Here is a 14010-nt window from a genome sequence, read left to right as displayed (position 1 = left end):
ATATCACAGAAGACCACGATGACTAGCTGAAGCAGCAGAGAGTATTAAACAATAAAGACACAGCACTCAACAAAGGGAACGTGCAATTAGCGTCACCATAAGCCGGTTTTATACGTACGTAAGTTCTGTGCGTAAAGACACGTTTCGATGTAGGCTATAAATGACACAGTGTTCAATACGGGATCAACTGAGTATTCTAACATCACAGCCAGTCAACTACAATCCAGGATATCTGCTTTGTTTCATAATCACAGGACATAATTGGAAAGAACTGGTAACTACAGCAAGATGAACTCCTGAATGTAATAAATTCTACTGTGCTCCAAAAGCCCATAAACTTTACATAACTCATGATGATGTTAAATACATTTAAAACTGGAAAATCATTTTTGTCAGGAAACATTTATTTACACAGCACATTGGCCTGCTGGGGGAAAGAGCGCACAGATTTCATTATGCCTATGTGTAGATAACTGAATTAAAAATTTATTTACATGTACAAACCCCAAGGAAGGAAAAAAATGTCATTTACCTGTACCGATGCTTATAACTTATGGACCCAAACTTGCTGAGTTTTCTTGACAATGAATTTGACTCTGTTTCTGGCATTCTAATTCATTTTAAAAAGAAAACCAAAGACTTGTGAATACAAGTACTTATGCAACATTTGAACACAAAGCTGTATACAGGAAACTGTTTAATAGAGATAGCCAAAATATTTTATTTATTCTACACACTAGGAGGATGTAACAGTCAGCTACTAAGGTTTATTTTTAAAAGCTGGTGTGGTGGCACATTTCGCAGTGCTAGGTGGTTCTGAGCTTTTCACATAGTTTCTAAAACTATCCCTGAATCTTTCTTACGGTGCGAGCAGGGATCTACCAGAACATTAGTATAAACATAGACATCCACACACACATGAACAATGATGAGCATCAGTGCAACCAAGAGGATAAGGAGCCAAATAAACTAAAGAAACATTTCTACATTCAGAGAAACAAAACCCGAACACAACCTTCATGTACCGCGACGGGACAAACCCGTTCCATTGGCACACCTGAAAAATGTGTGGTGCTCCACGCTGCACTTCCAGAGGTGCTTGCAGGCAGTTTTGCTTCGAGCCTCAAAAAAGAACGAGGTTTCGTTACACTGAAAGAGACCGGGAGAGAACACCGATTACTGGCCGTAACACTCTTTGCATGGCAGCAGTCCTCCGTGAGGGACCAGAAACTCAAGTAACAGAGATTAACACCGAAACAGAGCTATTCGGGGGGAAGACTGTATTAAAAATTCCTTTCCATGCCAGGCGCTGGTGGCACAGGCGGATCTCTGAGAGTTGGAGGCCAGCCTGGTCTACAAAGTGAGTTCCAGGACAGCCAGGGCTACATAGTGAACCCCTGTCTCAAACAAACAGACAAAAGTTACTTTCCACTGGCTACAATTATGAAACATAACTTCCATTTAAATCTCAGTGCAGTTACCTTTATTATGGCCAAAACAGAATGAGTACCATAGGCTCTATGAAGCCATAGGCTGATAATTTAGCTTCAAATTTAAAAACCAAACACCAGTCTCAGACACAGCAATCCCGTGGAATGAGCACCCTATGGACTCATAGACACAATATTGGCCGTGCAGGGGGGCAACTGGAGTATCTGTCCACCATTTTAACAAGGAATCTGACACTGTATACAGGAAGTCCCTCCCAAACCCAACTGGAATAATGCCGCCAACTTAGGAGTGTATTTGTAAAATGTGCGATAGGGCAGAAGCATGGCCACAGGTTCGCATTACAGCAAAGCCCACTACCAAAATCTTACGAGGGAAAGGAAGACCTTTAGGGGAATTCTTGGCCCTGGTGTTTGGGTGTTACTGTCAGTGGATAGCAAACAGGGAAATGAGATGATGGACAGCCAGGTCAGGACAAGATATTAAGTTGAAATGCCCACAGAATGCCAAGAGGGCCAGTGAGCACACAGGTGCCTCACTCAAAAGAGAGGTCCCATCTCCCGACACAAGCACTGTCCCTCGAGAATGCATAAGATGGCCAGAAGAGAGGGTGGGTGTTGAAGGTGAATCACAGGGCGACGCTTGTGAGGTGGGTCAAAATGAGCCGGGAGACAAGGTGTCAGAAGGCAGGAAAGAGAAGTCTCAAGGGACACGGACAGGACAAGGAATGGGCTTCAAAGGCGGCTACTGCTTCCCATAGCGAGAGTATCTGGTGACGTTTGTGTAAGACATAGGATCATGAATATTAGAGATGAGGAGGAAATTCCGTGAATTTAGAGAATCTTTTACCTCAACAGCAAAAGAAATGGAGGCTGGAGAAGAGCAGAGGCTGGAGGGGGTTAAGAAATCTCAGGCTCCCATCACATACACACACACACACACACACACACACACACACGCACGCACGCACGCACGCACGCACGCACGCACGCACAGGGCACCCAAGGTTTTCACAGTAACAATTCAAACCCTCCGCTCTGCCACTGTCCCCAGTTCCCATCTCCAGAGCTGGCCGCCGCTGGACTGTGCTAACCACAGTGTTCGGGGAACTCATGTCATGGTTTGCCCGTGAGTGCCTTCTCAGGGCTAAGTCACTAAGGGAGAGGAAATACATCAGGACAGGCTGCCTCTCCCTATGTCGCTGGGACAGGACGTCTCCCCTGACGCACCAGGCCTGGTGGTGTACATGGGGCCTCTCGACCTGTGGGAACAGCAGCCGGGAACAAGGTCTCTGACATGTACTTCAGCAAAAGCCTCCAGGCAGGAGGTGTTTAAGTACCTAAAACTTAATTACATAGAACCCAAATTTCCAGAAGTACAGAGGAAATTTAAAATTATTCAGTCTCGGAAAAAAAAAAAAAAAATTCCTCCTAATTTTAAACTTTCCTTTGGATTGGTTTTTTTTGTTGTTGTTGTTTTTTGTTTGTTTTTTTTTTTAATATTATCCTTCATGTGTCTGTATTATTTTGCTTTTCTTATTGAAAGCTGGTCAATGGATGTCTAATTCTTAATACATACTTTAATCTATCATCACTGATGAAAAGATAAAAGGCACTTCAAATCCAGCTGGAATTTGGCTTTTCTTGGGCACAGGCATATTAGAGGAACAGGGGAACCTCCTAATTACCTCTGCTGTGAACAGATGCAAGTATGAACGCATTCCCCATTTACAGAAGGCTTCAAAAGAGCTGCCTGTTTTCTGTCGAGTTACTGACAGAATGATCCGGATACCAAAGGAAGATTAATGTTGCTAAAACGAGAGCCAGGTATCCCGAGTACACTCTGTGTACTTTCGTCATGTACGGCTGGTACCAACAGGCCGACGAGGAGCCCTGGCCCCTCTCAAATCAGACGTGGCCATTCACACATCCCCACTCACTCGCTCAGCAGCCCAGCTGAAGAAAGCCACCATGCAGGACAGCTAACACATCCTAGCCCAGCACCCGAGGCTTGCTAAGTTCCTCAGATACCTTGAAAGCTCCGGTCACTCGTGCTGCAAGAAATGCTGCTGTCTGGGTCTGCTCTCGTTAGTTCATAGTTAACCAAAAGTCATCTGTAGTTAATATGGACTGTGGGTGTCGTTGTCCCTGGGGTCTCTGGGGACAATCATGTCCGGTCCTTAATTATTTGTAAGAACCAGAACCTGTAGTAGAGTTACAAATTCCCTACCGAGCACCATTCACTTTCTTGGTGTCTTTGCTCATCATTGCTGGAAGTCTCTCTTGGTGAGCTTAAAAAAGGGTGTGGGTGTGCGTGTGTGTGTGTGTGTGTGTGTGTGTGTGTGTGTGTGTCTCTACTTTACTTAGCATTTGCTCCTTGTGCTGTCACTGTTGACAGGATCACTGAAGCAGTTTACACTATAAGGACACAGCCACTTAGGCAACGGAAGCCACTCGGTTTTCAGAGTCTCTCAAGCCTGTGCTCTTGACACAAGAGCCTGTGTCACAGGGCCCTGGGCTCAGCTGGCTTCTCCTTGTTTCCATGGAGACTCAGTCACAGGTGGGTGTCTGCCTTTCCTTAGCCGTCTGGAATTATGGGCAAAAGGGTATTCACAATTCTATGAAATAAGCCCACATCCAAGGTCACCAGAAGTAACTCAAGATACTGGCCAGGGGTGGCCAACGAGGTCACTCAGTGGGTAAATGCTGACAACCTGATTCCAATCCCTGGGGCCCACACGAGGAAGGAGAGGACAGACTCCCACAGGTTGTCCTCTGACTTATGTATGTGCACTCTGGCACACATGTCCACATACACAAACATTCTCACGTAGAAATCCATAAACAGACATCGTTTTAAGAACATACACTGCATAGGCCACTGGCGAGCGGGAGAGAGCAGTGTCTCTAAGGATGGCCAGCCAGAGTCGTGCCGCAAATACCCGAAGACCCTTGGCAGAGAGGCTTCCAACCCAGGTCTCACTGCAGAGTGGGTATTTCTGCATTCGATCTAAACAGGATTTGTATAAGTATTTTGTACTTTTTTAAACTTACTTTAGGCATGAAGGGAGAAACAAAAAAAAAAAAAAAAAACAATTAAGAATCACAATAACAAGTGACTAAAATAACTTCCTTCTTAACTGCTGATAAAGCAAAGGCAAGCAGCGAAACCGGGACGCGTGCGCGTTCTTCGGTTGGAAACTCACAGCAGACTACAGGATTTTAAATACGTGAGGGAAGTCCATCTTTTCCGGTGCCTGTGAGCGAGTGACTGCTGCTTTACACCCTGAATCGTGCCGGCCGACACAAGACACCGGGCCTGATCTCAGTGTTAATGGCTTTCACCGTATTTTTCGTTACTGTTCCCTCAAGGCATGCCAAATTGAAACCCGAGTTTTTTCAAATGACACTTTTGTTATTACTTGAAAAGGGGGAGTCAGAAAGAAATGTAAAGGCCCTGAGTGTACCTCACCTTGTTCTTCTGAGCTAAGCTTTGTCTCTACACACCATATTGCTCCCAAATGATAATTCTCACAACACCAGTGCCTTAAGGCGTGGGAATACAGGTGTCTGTGGTCAAATAGGTATGGGGCATGCTGGGTAATCCCTCACAGTTTAATGTGGGCGGACGTACTGTCAATGTCCACTAGGCAAGGGACTGGGTGTTTATATAACTAATCTGGTCAAAGAACTGCGTATATTAATAAAGTGTATTTTAAGCCAGGCGGTAGTGGCACGTGCCTTTAATCCCAGCATTCTGAATGCAGAAGCAGGTGGATCTCTGTGAGGCCAGCCTGGTCTAAAGAGCTAGTTCCAGGTCAGCCAAGGAGACCTGTCTCAGGAAAAAAAAAAAAAGTGTATTTTAATTTCTCCAGTTTGAAAAGATAGAAAATACAAACAAACATTCCTCTATATACACACACGTATGTACAATATGCACGTATGTTCATGCTGAAATATATATAGAGAGAGGGGGAAGGGAGAGAGAGGGGGAGGGAGAGGGGGGAAGGGAGAGAGAGAGAGAGAGAGAGAGAGCACATAGCTTTGTTTGGCTTGGGTTTTTCTCTGGGGTGTCGTTGTTTGTTTTTTGAGACAGGGTCTCACTATGTCACCCTGGTTGACAATTCTGCACCCAAAAAACCAAAGCAAGGGCTGGGGAGAGGGCTGCGTGTGTAAGGTGCTGCCAACTGCTATCAGGAGACACTGTTGCATTTGCTGGAGCGAAGGTACAGACATTGGAAAGACACGAGCTTTTAATGGAGTGATTCCACTTATTTACATTTAACGGTAGCGGACAGTCTCCGCTCTAAAATTTTTACTCCTTTTGGGAAAAAAAAATGGTTTAATCTATTTTAATTACGGAGAAAGTCAGCAAGAGTGGTAACAAATAAAGCAGAGGAACCGTGGGCTGACAGATGTGGGCTTCCCTCCAGCCCGGCACAAGCCGCCCGAAGGCAAGGGTGGCAGGCACACGGTGATCTTGTCGGAGGCTCAGCGGCCAAGACAGCACAGGTGAGAAGCCCAGACTGCGTGCTCGCCTCATACAGCCTTGGACCGGGTAGTTCCAGTCTCCTAAGGCTCCTACGGGTAGACATTACCATATATAGGCCCGATCCATCGCCGTCCCTACCCCTACCCTTCACCCTTCACGACAGGTGAGGGGCACAGGTGAGGCATTAACAGCAAACTTCCCAAAGTTAGCTTGTGAGCGGCGGCCTTGAAGTTAAATGGTGTTACCTAAGCATAGCACTGCCATGATGCACTTCCCGGCAGCTCATCCTTGACTATGAAAGACAACAATGACACAAGGCATCAGGGCCTAAATGTTACTAGGAGGGACGCACTTCATACTCTGTATTTCAGGTACTTTCATGCCGTGGGTGGAAACGCAAAACTGTGCAGTTCTGAGAGGAGACTGGAGTTGAGGAGGAATGAACAGAAAGGTGAAACAGAAAACCCACATAGGCACTTACCCTTTGGCTAAACAATCCTGCTCCAGAGAACTGATGCCACACAGCCACTCCACACACAGAGATGGATGAAAGGACACAAAATATTTTTAAAATACCTGAGCATTCCGGCACAAGCAGTGGGGTGAATACAGCATGGGACTCACACCCACTGAAGCTTGTAAGAACAAGGGGAAGGTGAGGCTCAGCAGCATATTACAAAACCTGCTTCCACCCCAGCAGACACATACACACCCATTCACACACACACACACACACACACACACACACTTTCTTACCTCCCCCCCCAAAAAAAAGCCATGGGGAAAACAAACTGGAAAGGATTAAAATTTAATAGCTTCAAGGACGAGCAAGAAAAGGCCTGAAAGAGCCCGGGTATTTGCAACGCTCCCCTCAGTGTGTCTTTCTGTACAGTTTCAACCTCTGGAAGAATGTCAGTCGTCCACATATTTAAAACATAGACTTAAGCAGGCAAGAATGTAAGGCACAAGGAACCATAACTGGAAATAAATAAACCTAATTAGATTGTGAGGGTATATACAACCACAGCAATGAAGAAGGACGAAAGGAATGAAGGGAGGGAGGGCGAGCCAAGTAAACTGTGAACACAGACAGCACAGGTCCTTGGTCCTCACATGTGTATGAGAGAACCAGAGTTTCGGTGTTCCGACCAAAGCAACTCGAAAGCTATTGGATACACAATTTAGGAATAAGCAAATGACTAAACGTGCAGACGCTGGCAGCAAAGGTTCTAAAGGCCAAAGGAAGGACATGAGGAAGGTAAGAAAGAGGCCTGCATGATGCAAACCCGTAATCTCTAACCTATATACAAGTACAGTGTACACTTAAACACACATGTACATATGTGTACATTTACATCATGTATGTGTATTTGGGGCAGTGTTTGTATGTATGCCTGCAGAGATTCTCTAGCTCTGGCCACTGAAAAGCTCAGGCAGAAAAGTCACCAAGAAGTAGGAATCACCCCGTGCTGCAAGATCTGGACCATTTCCCACTGCCGGGAACCACGGATCTTTAGAGATGTGGGTGATTGTAAGTTGGGGGCAAAATAGACAACAACAAAAAAAGTACCACATAATGACGGAGACAGGTTTAAGGAGCACAGAGGTCAGACTGGGGTGGGGGGGCTCCTATTAATTAAATCTAGCAATTCTTGAACATCAAAGCCTCTAGGTGCAGGAATGTATCATAAATCATTGAGGGGGGAAAAGTGGTCAGTCCATGTCAAAACAGATGAATAAATGAAAGGCAGAGAGGGTAGGGCTCTTGCCTACAGTGGAATGCTGAGGTCTGAAAAGAAATGTGAAGGGGACAGGAGAACCAGAAAACCAGCATGCCCCATCATCGCCATAAAAGACTGGATTAGACAAAATGCCTGGTAAATGCTAAACATGCAGGGGAATCCTGACAAGGAGAGACGCGCACAGATTTACCATGCATCCCTGTGGACCGCTAAATTCCTACCTTGGGGGTGGGGTTGCTCGCACCAGGGATTATACACTGGAGAAATTAGGTGACATCATCGCCAGCAGATCAGACGTAACAGACAAGAAGGGCAGATGGTCACACTATGTGAAACCGTGAGATAGATACAACCTCACCGCCGTGACTACACAGCTGGGAGTGAGTAACCCACTCTCACCGCAAAACAGCGGAGAGGCATGAGAGAAAGGGCTCTGCTTGGCTGCAGTGTGGTAAGATAGTGTTTAAACGGTATAAAACATCCACTTCACAAACGAGAAAGAAATTCTCTGAAGGGAGCTAATCAAAACCCACAACGCGGGGAGGCATGGAGCACAGAAGATATGATCAGGCCAAGCAACGCAATTAGGGCGTTTACAGAACTGGGCCGGAGTGACATATATTCACTATGTAGAAGAGACCCGTGTACATAAACCAACCTGTTGGGCTGACCGTCAGTGACCACTCCCAGCCAGCATTACCTCCTGCCTCCGCTCCCCAAAGCTCTCCCAAGCTCTGCCAGAATAACACTTGGCTGGGTTGCCAGGGGCCTTTTGACCTTACATTCTGGGACACTAAACTTAGCTGAGTGCCGTATCACAGTGCATTGTACATAAAGCACTCCCAACATCACTCATTCTTTCTCGCCGTCCAGGCAAATATACACGGCAATAACAAGAAGGAAAACCTCTACGACACAGTACTAAGTACAAAAGCACACACACACACACGCTGAGCCTCATCCACAATTCCTGCACTTTGGAGGCAGAAACAAGAAGACATGATTCCAGGCCAAATTCGGTTGACAGAGTACAACTCTATCTCAAGGACAACTAAAAAGATGTACACAGCCACACACACAGGAATTATCTCTTTATACGTATATATAAACACGTGATACTTTCACACTAGCGGAACCCCAAAAATCTACAAGCAATCATACCAAAATGTTAACAATCAGCCTCTAAATTTTAGGGTTGTGTTTCCCATCTCCTATACCATTACTATGCAAAACCTTTATTCGGAGTTTACCTTTTCTGTGAGGTGCAATTTAAACCACGGTGCACTCTGAAGTGTCTATAGCGCATGAAAGTGTCTCTGAACTTGGGCTCAGAGCCCTGAGCGCCCGGAGCGAAGTCTCTTTAACCAGACCAGCAGACCAGAAAACCAGCAGACTAGGCATTTCAGCCATTTTTCAAGCTGAATGAGATTACTGTTCCAGGTGATGGGTTTTAAGGGGCTTTTTAATTCAATCTGTGATTACAGTTAGGCCTCCATAATAATCAACTTAATTCTACCATTATGCAAATCACTGACTCACAGAGAGGAACCCTGGTGGAGAGAGAAGGGGAAAAAAAAAGCGCTGCAAGCAAGAACACTCAGGAAATAGAAATGTTTTGGTTAAATTAATGTGCCTATTTAATAACAAATTTAGGACATCTAGGCATGGCGTTGCACACCTGTAACCCCCTCGGTTGGAAAGCAGAGGAGGGCAATCAGGAGCTCAAGGTCACAGCCAGCCTGGGCTATAAGGAGAAAAGCTGCAGTAGTAACTGACCAGTTTGGGCACCTTATTTAAAGGTACACTGACACATGCAGGCTTCAAGGACCCAGGACAGTGGGAACATCCGTTCCATCTCAAAGCCAGGGAGCCCAGAGGCTGGTGAAACCCCTAGGAAGCCAGCTGGTATCTGGTGTCACAGAGACGGACTCTGGGAGGTGGTGCAATGGCATCAACCTCGATGCCCTTGCTTTTGGCTGGTAACAAAGATGCTCAAGAAGCCGAAAGTTCAGGGCCCTGGCGACTTTCTTCTTCTGAGACAACAGAAGAAATTTTAAAGGGGGAACATATACATACATAGCTAAAAAAAAAAAAAAAAGGAACTCACAAAAATAATTTAGGCTTAGGAGGAGGAGGTTCTAAACTACAGGAACACTTCCACGGGAGTCCCAGCACCCCTACAAAACATTATTTTTAATGCACTTAGGAGGTGAGATTCTTTGCATTAAGTCATATGAACCCTTTGGCAAGAGAGGGGGGAAAACTACAAAATCCAGCTAACTAACTTCTCTACTTTTCAAATGACTTTAATTTACTCATACGTTAGTGTATCTTTTCAGCTGCACTGGCATATCTAATTAGCAGTTAAAAACAAAGTGAAAATTTCCATGCCCCACCAAAAGAAACTATGTAATTAAAAGCTTATATGTGACTTTGGGGGAGGGGGGCAGCCATTGTCTGAAAGGCCTAAAATCTCCCATCCCCATAAATTCACTCCAAAACCCAATTTTAATTTCATCAATGAGAACAGCCAAATCCTTTTTGTTGTTTAGTTTGTTTTTTTGTTTGTTTGTTTGGCCCTAGAGCAGTGGTTCTCAACTTCTGGATCTCGACCCCTTTAGGGACTGAATGACCCTTTCACAGGGGTCGCCTAAGATGATCAGAAGATACAGATATTTCCATTATGATTCATAGCAGTAGCAAAATGACAGTTAATGAGGTAACAACAAAAATAATTTTACCGTTGGGGTCACCACAACATGAGGAACTGTATTAAAGGGCTGTGGCATTGGGAAGGTTGAGGACCACTGCTCAAGAGGAAGAACAAACAGAGAGCATCAGAGCTTCAGACTTTGCGGTGCGCCTCTAAAATCGGTCCATTCGCCACTTAGCAGATATTAAGGAGGAGTGCTCTACATGTGAGACCCTCTGCTACGGACATATGTCCCCAGCCCTCAGGGCTGCTCCACTGTGGCAGGGGCTCGTGTGTGGTCACATACGCACAGGCTTATACCTAAAGTGTTTCTAGCACCAAAACAAGGTCAACTCAAAGCTTGTTGTGACAGCACACACCTGTAATCTCGGCACTTAGGAAGCTGAGGCAGGAGGACTGCTGTGAGTTCAAGGCTACCCTGGGCTGCACAGCTAGAGGTCAAAACAAGAAAACACACCAAGATCCTGCCTAAGAAAAGAAGAGAGTAAAAGGAGCCAGTTCAATTCCATACTCGGTTTGACTCTGCACGAAGTTAAAAAGCAAAAGAGGCAGAGGGGTGGATTCCTCCTCCATCATTCTTTCACCTGATTATCCTACACGGGCCGCACTAACAGCACAACAGGCAGCAGCATCTTCACAGACAGACTGAAAGGAATCTTTTGCACCCTTGCCATCTTTGACCAGCTTCTAAACGCGACCTGTGAAGGTGTGTAGCTATGAAAGCACACGCTGTACCCTCTGCCCAAACTTGCCAAGGTGCTATGAGGTCAGCAGCTAGCTACCCACCACCCTCTCGCCCCCCGCCCCCCGACTCCTGGTCTCCCTTGAAAGCATCCAGAATTTCCATCCCGGTTGTCTATCATGCAAAGCAAGTTAAGGACATCTGATACCCAACAGGCTGCTTTGTTTACTTCAGAGCAAAATGAAGGTTCGCCTCTGCAGCTCCACACAGTCTACACCTTGCAGCTTAGGAGAATCCCTCCCTCGCAGGCAGCACCGAAACAACTTGCGGAGATAATGCAGATACATCACTCTGTTCTCCACTCTGCCCAGAGAGCTTTGCTTTCTCTTGCTAAAAACTAAAAAGACATTTTCCCCTCCACTACCTCATTCACTTCCCTATCCCTTCCACGGAAATGTGTGTGTGTGACATAATTAACGTGGTTCCACGTGGCTGCAGCTGAAGAAAGCATGGTTGCCTCACTTCACAATGCCTTCTAAGTGCCCAATGAGCAGATGAGACCCCCACCCCCGCAGTAAAGCTGTATGCCCGCAGAAACTTACATCTTTCCCCAAGACTCTGAGTTCAAACTGGGTTTCCTTGAAGTGCACCTTTGTAATCCGAGGCCTGGAAAACAAAGCAGATAACGTTGTGCTTGCCGTTCCCAGGACACTTCATTTTTCAGAAAGCCAGAGAGGCATCTGGCAGACAAAGATGGAGAGATAGAGGCTCTTCCCTGTGCTGCTGGGGATGTCCTCTGCTCTGGATATCCCTCCCGTTTCTCCACTAATGCACAATGAAGCTTGGAATCCCCCGGCCTTGAGGGTCCCACCTTCCAGACATACACCGGGGCCACAGTTCCCCAATCTCTCCCCTCCCTCCCCGTTAGAGCTGAAACTCCAGGTAGCCCCGAATACATGCTCCACCGGCACACATGAGCGGGGGTGGGGAGGCCCACTATATGGTTCCGGGGACGAGAGAGCCCAGAATGACCACAATGAAAGTTACGAAGAAGATTCGTAAACTTATAACCAATTCCATTACTTTCCTACTCACACTACTGAAATGATACAAGTTTTTTTTTTTCCCTCCCAAACCTGTTGGCACACAAGCTCCCCAAAGCCCAGTGTATACGGTTACACAACTTTAACACTAACGCTGTCCCCACATTTTACCTACCAGAAATACTTCCCCACTTGTTTTTTATTCTTATAGACAACCACGGCCACCGGAGTTAATCCTAAGAAATACTCGGACTTGTTTTCCCCCTGAAAAAACAAACAAACACATATATTCCTAACCATTATACTATTCGTAAAGAAGCTCCTGGTAAAACTATAATTGGCTAAGCAAATGTAATTTGTTGGATTAATGTTGGACTAGGCATCAAACAAACAAAAGCTGGCTAAGCAAATATAGTAACTGATTTGATGCTCTTTAGCCTCCCAATCCATAAGAACATTTTTCTTAGCACCAGTCTACACGTGTGACTTCAGCTCTTCAAAGGAACACTGACTGACAGCCCAGTGCTGCTTACATGCTGGTGCTTAGACCCAGGTGGAACCATGCAGCTTAAAACACGGATGAGGACGAGCCGCCAAATCAGTTATCTCAGAATCTCCAGCAACAGAGGCCTAGTGTCGAAAACACACAGGGGCTTCCAACAATTCTGTAGCCACAACCTGAGACCCACCGGCTTCTATCGAGGGCGCTTTGAGATGGTTTGTCCTGGTTTTGCCCTTTGATGTGGATACCACTGAGGCCCAGTTTACCATGAGAAATTTTAGGCAGCTGCATTGCAGACAGAGGCTCTGGTTTCCTAGGGTCTATCACAGCCCTTCCTACCTCTACTGGTAATTTTAAGATTGCCCCAAAATTGAGAAGCGTGATCTCTTCTCGCAAATCCTGGAGAACTTTCATCTCCAGGCAACGACCAATCTCAAGTAATAAGACAGGACCCCGAGTGACAGAGCCACAGTCCACGTTGGTACCAAGGACTTACACAGAGCTGCCCACTGAATGGCCTGTGAGCAGAAGACAACCATTCTGGAAAGATCCATTCGCTGCCAACTTTCATCTCTAGAAACTTCTCCTCAGAGGGAAGGAAGGCCTAACAGATCTTGGTTGTCTCCTGTAGGTTCTCAATCCTACCACCCTCCAAAGCTGGAAAACTTGATTATGACAAACATCACAGCATTTTTCAGAAGCCTCTACAGAGTTCCCAGGAGGTGTCTTTTTTTAAACACCCACAAACCTACCAAGATTAGCAGGGGCGGCAGGGGAGAAGGCAACTACTTCATGGAGTCTGTAAGATTCGTCCTTCTCTCTTCCCTTCTTTCATTGCTCACTACGCAGTCCAGGCTGCTCTCAAAGGTTGGGAGGGTCCTGCATCCACCTGGGACTATGGTGATGCCATTACAGGACTCTGCTACCCAGATCTCAGAGGTACCCTTAAAGTGGAGAGCCTGTCATTCTTCAGTGAGCCCGGTATCTCTGATCAGGGAACTTCTGTAACCTCCACTGACACGCTAATGTGCACTGGAGAATGTTTCTAACTCTCAAGGAAATATGAATCAGGAACAACGGCACAGGCCCGGAATCCCAGCATGCCACAGGTACAGACAGGAGAAGTTGGAGCCGGTATGGGCTACACAGCAAGACCCTGAATGACTGACTGAATTAATAAGCAGCATGCTCTCTTGTCTTAGAAAACACTAATGAGCTACAGAGACGCTAGAAAATGAATGCAGGAGCAAAAGTATGGCAGCCATAGTCAAAGAGAACTGTCGGAGGGGGGCGGGGCCTGGCTCTAGAACCCTCGATGCAGGCCTGATGCATACTCACTGGCAGGTTTCCACAGCCACTGAAGAAAACTCGCGGAACTATTTTTATCC

General features: G+C 46.1%; 1 protein-coding gene across 4 annotated transcripts in view; it reads right to left on the bottom strand.

Annotated features, from left to right (window-relative positions):
* The window catches only part of Epb41l4a (erythrocyte membrane protein band 4.1 like 4A), a 194316-nt gene that overhangs the window by 55040 nt on the left and 125266 nt on the right, over window positions 1-14010 (bottom strand). For all 4 annotated transcript variants that reach the window (XM_021641450.2, XM_021641448.2, XM_060377495.1 and 1 more), the window contains 4 exons: window positions 12296-12384; window positions 11680-11743; window positions 1058-1149; window positions 533-610 (listed from right to left, as the gene is read on the bottom strand). In XM_021641450.2, coding sequence (XP_021497125.2) covers window positions 533-610; window positions 1058-1149; window positions 11680-11743; window positions 12296-12384 — 323 coding nt within the window. The remainder of the gene's footprint in view (window positions 1-532; window positions 611-1057; window positions 1150-11679; window positions 11744-12295; window positions 12385-14010) is intronic.

The sequence above is a fragment of the Meriones unguiculatus genome, chromosome 2, assembly GCF_030254825.1.
Source record: "Meriones unguiculatus strain TT.TT164.6M chromosome 2, Bangor_MerUng_6.1, whole genome shotgun sequence".
NCBI lineage: Eukaryota > Metazoa > Chordata > Mammalia > Rodentia > Muridae > Meriones > Meriones unguiculatus.
The sequence above is the reverse complement of the archived record's forward strand: the minus strand, read 5'-3'. Positions and strand labels throughout refer to the sequence as shown.